Raw genomic sequence first — 1,181 nt, forward strand, 5'->3', positions numbered from 1 at the left:
TCGGCGTCATTAAACTGCTGCAGAAGGTTTGCTTGAAAAGAGGGTCTGTTTCGGAGATTATCGACGTTTTGCATATCGTGCATTTCGTGTTGTTCAACAAGAAGTTTCTCATATTGTTGGGGAATGTTTGCAGACTGGATGCACCGCTCCTCACGTAGTGCACTATCATTATTCTAGCCATCCATTTGCTACAGTGTTGATATATTGTAGCAGTGGAGTCTAATGTTGGGCTTTGCTCAGGCTCTGCTTGGCTGTGCATGTGAGCACAGATCATCGATGTCGGACAGCGAGCGCACGAGCGTTTGGAGTCTCCCCGGTTCTGACCAAACATTGGGAAAACGGTTGCAAACTGTTTAAATTGTCGTATGTTCAGGACGAGACGCACGGGTCTGGTTCGGCGACTCTGGAGAAGCCGTTTGGTCACCGCAGGCAAAGAAGGGGGCGATGGTGGTCCGGATGACTGGAGTGACAGCAATCCCGAGAAGATCCCCAGAACGGAATACGCACCGGGAAACAATGCGGGCTCGTGCAGCAAACGCGTAGAGGAACGCGGGGAACCGGGGATCCTTATTGATCATGATGGACCCCTCAACGAGGGGAGCGAGGGCAGGACGGTAACATGCTGTTTGTTTAGAGACCTCCCCAGGGGCAAAAACAGACTTGCTTGTCGTCTAGAACATAGGAACCACAACAACTACAGCAGTTTGAGTGGCAGGGAACGGAAAAATGGTGCCGTGACCGAGCAAGAACTCAAGAAGTGCACTTATGCGTTTCTCAAAAAGTTGAAAGAGAAGTCTCTGGATGTTTTACTGGAAGCTGTGGAGTCTCAAGGCGGGATGCCAAGTGGATGTGTTCTGGTTTCACAGACTGAAGTGCGAATTGGAGGTCAGCTGGTGTCTCCACAGTACCTGCTGTGTCGACTGTTCCGCTGGCCAGACCTGCGGCTCTCCTCTCTCCTCAAACCGCTCTGTCACTGTCAGAGCTTCAGGGCAGAGGACAGCCAGACCCTCTGCTGCAACCCCCATCACTACAGCCGCATCTGTGGACCAGTCGGGGATGGTAAGGAAACCTCTGAATGTTTTTAGTCAAGGATATAATGACTGTGCTGTTCATTTGAAGTGTGTTTTCAGCCCTGCTGAAAAAAGCAGAACTTGTTTGCTGGTCTCAGTTGGTCTCCCAGC

The 1,181-nt window shown here is 51.1% G+C and overlaps 1 protein-coding gene across 1 annotated transcript; it reads left to right on the forward strand.

Annotated features, from left to right (window-relative positions):
* Positions 1 to 34: 34 nt before the first annotated feature.
* Positions 35 to 1,175, forward strand: LOC107577436 (mothers against decapentaplegic homolog 6-like; the record flags this gene model as incomplete). The annotated part of the gene is made up of 2 exons (XM_016263513.1): positions 35 to 1,059; positions 1,131 to 1,175. Coding segments are annotated over exons 1-2 (739 nt in total), but the record flags the coding sequence as incomplete, so codon positions are not given.
* Between the last annotated feature and the right edge of the window lie 6 nt (positions 1,176 to 1,181).

The sequence above is a fragment of the Sinocyclocheilus grahami genome, unplaced genomic scaffold (assembly GCF_001515645.1).
Source record: "Sinocyclocheilus grahami isolate Dianchi unplaced genomic scaffold, SAMN03320097.WGS_v1.1 scaffold6055.1, whole genome shotgun sequence".
NCBI lineage: Eukaryota > Metazoa > Chordata > Actinopteri > Cypriniformes > Cyprinidae > Sinocyclocheilus > Sinocyclocheilus grahami.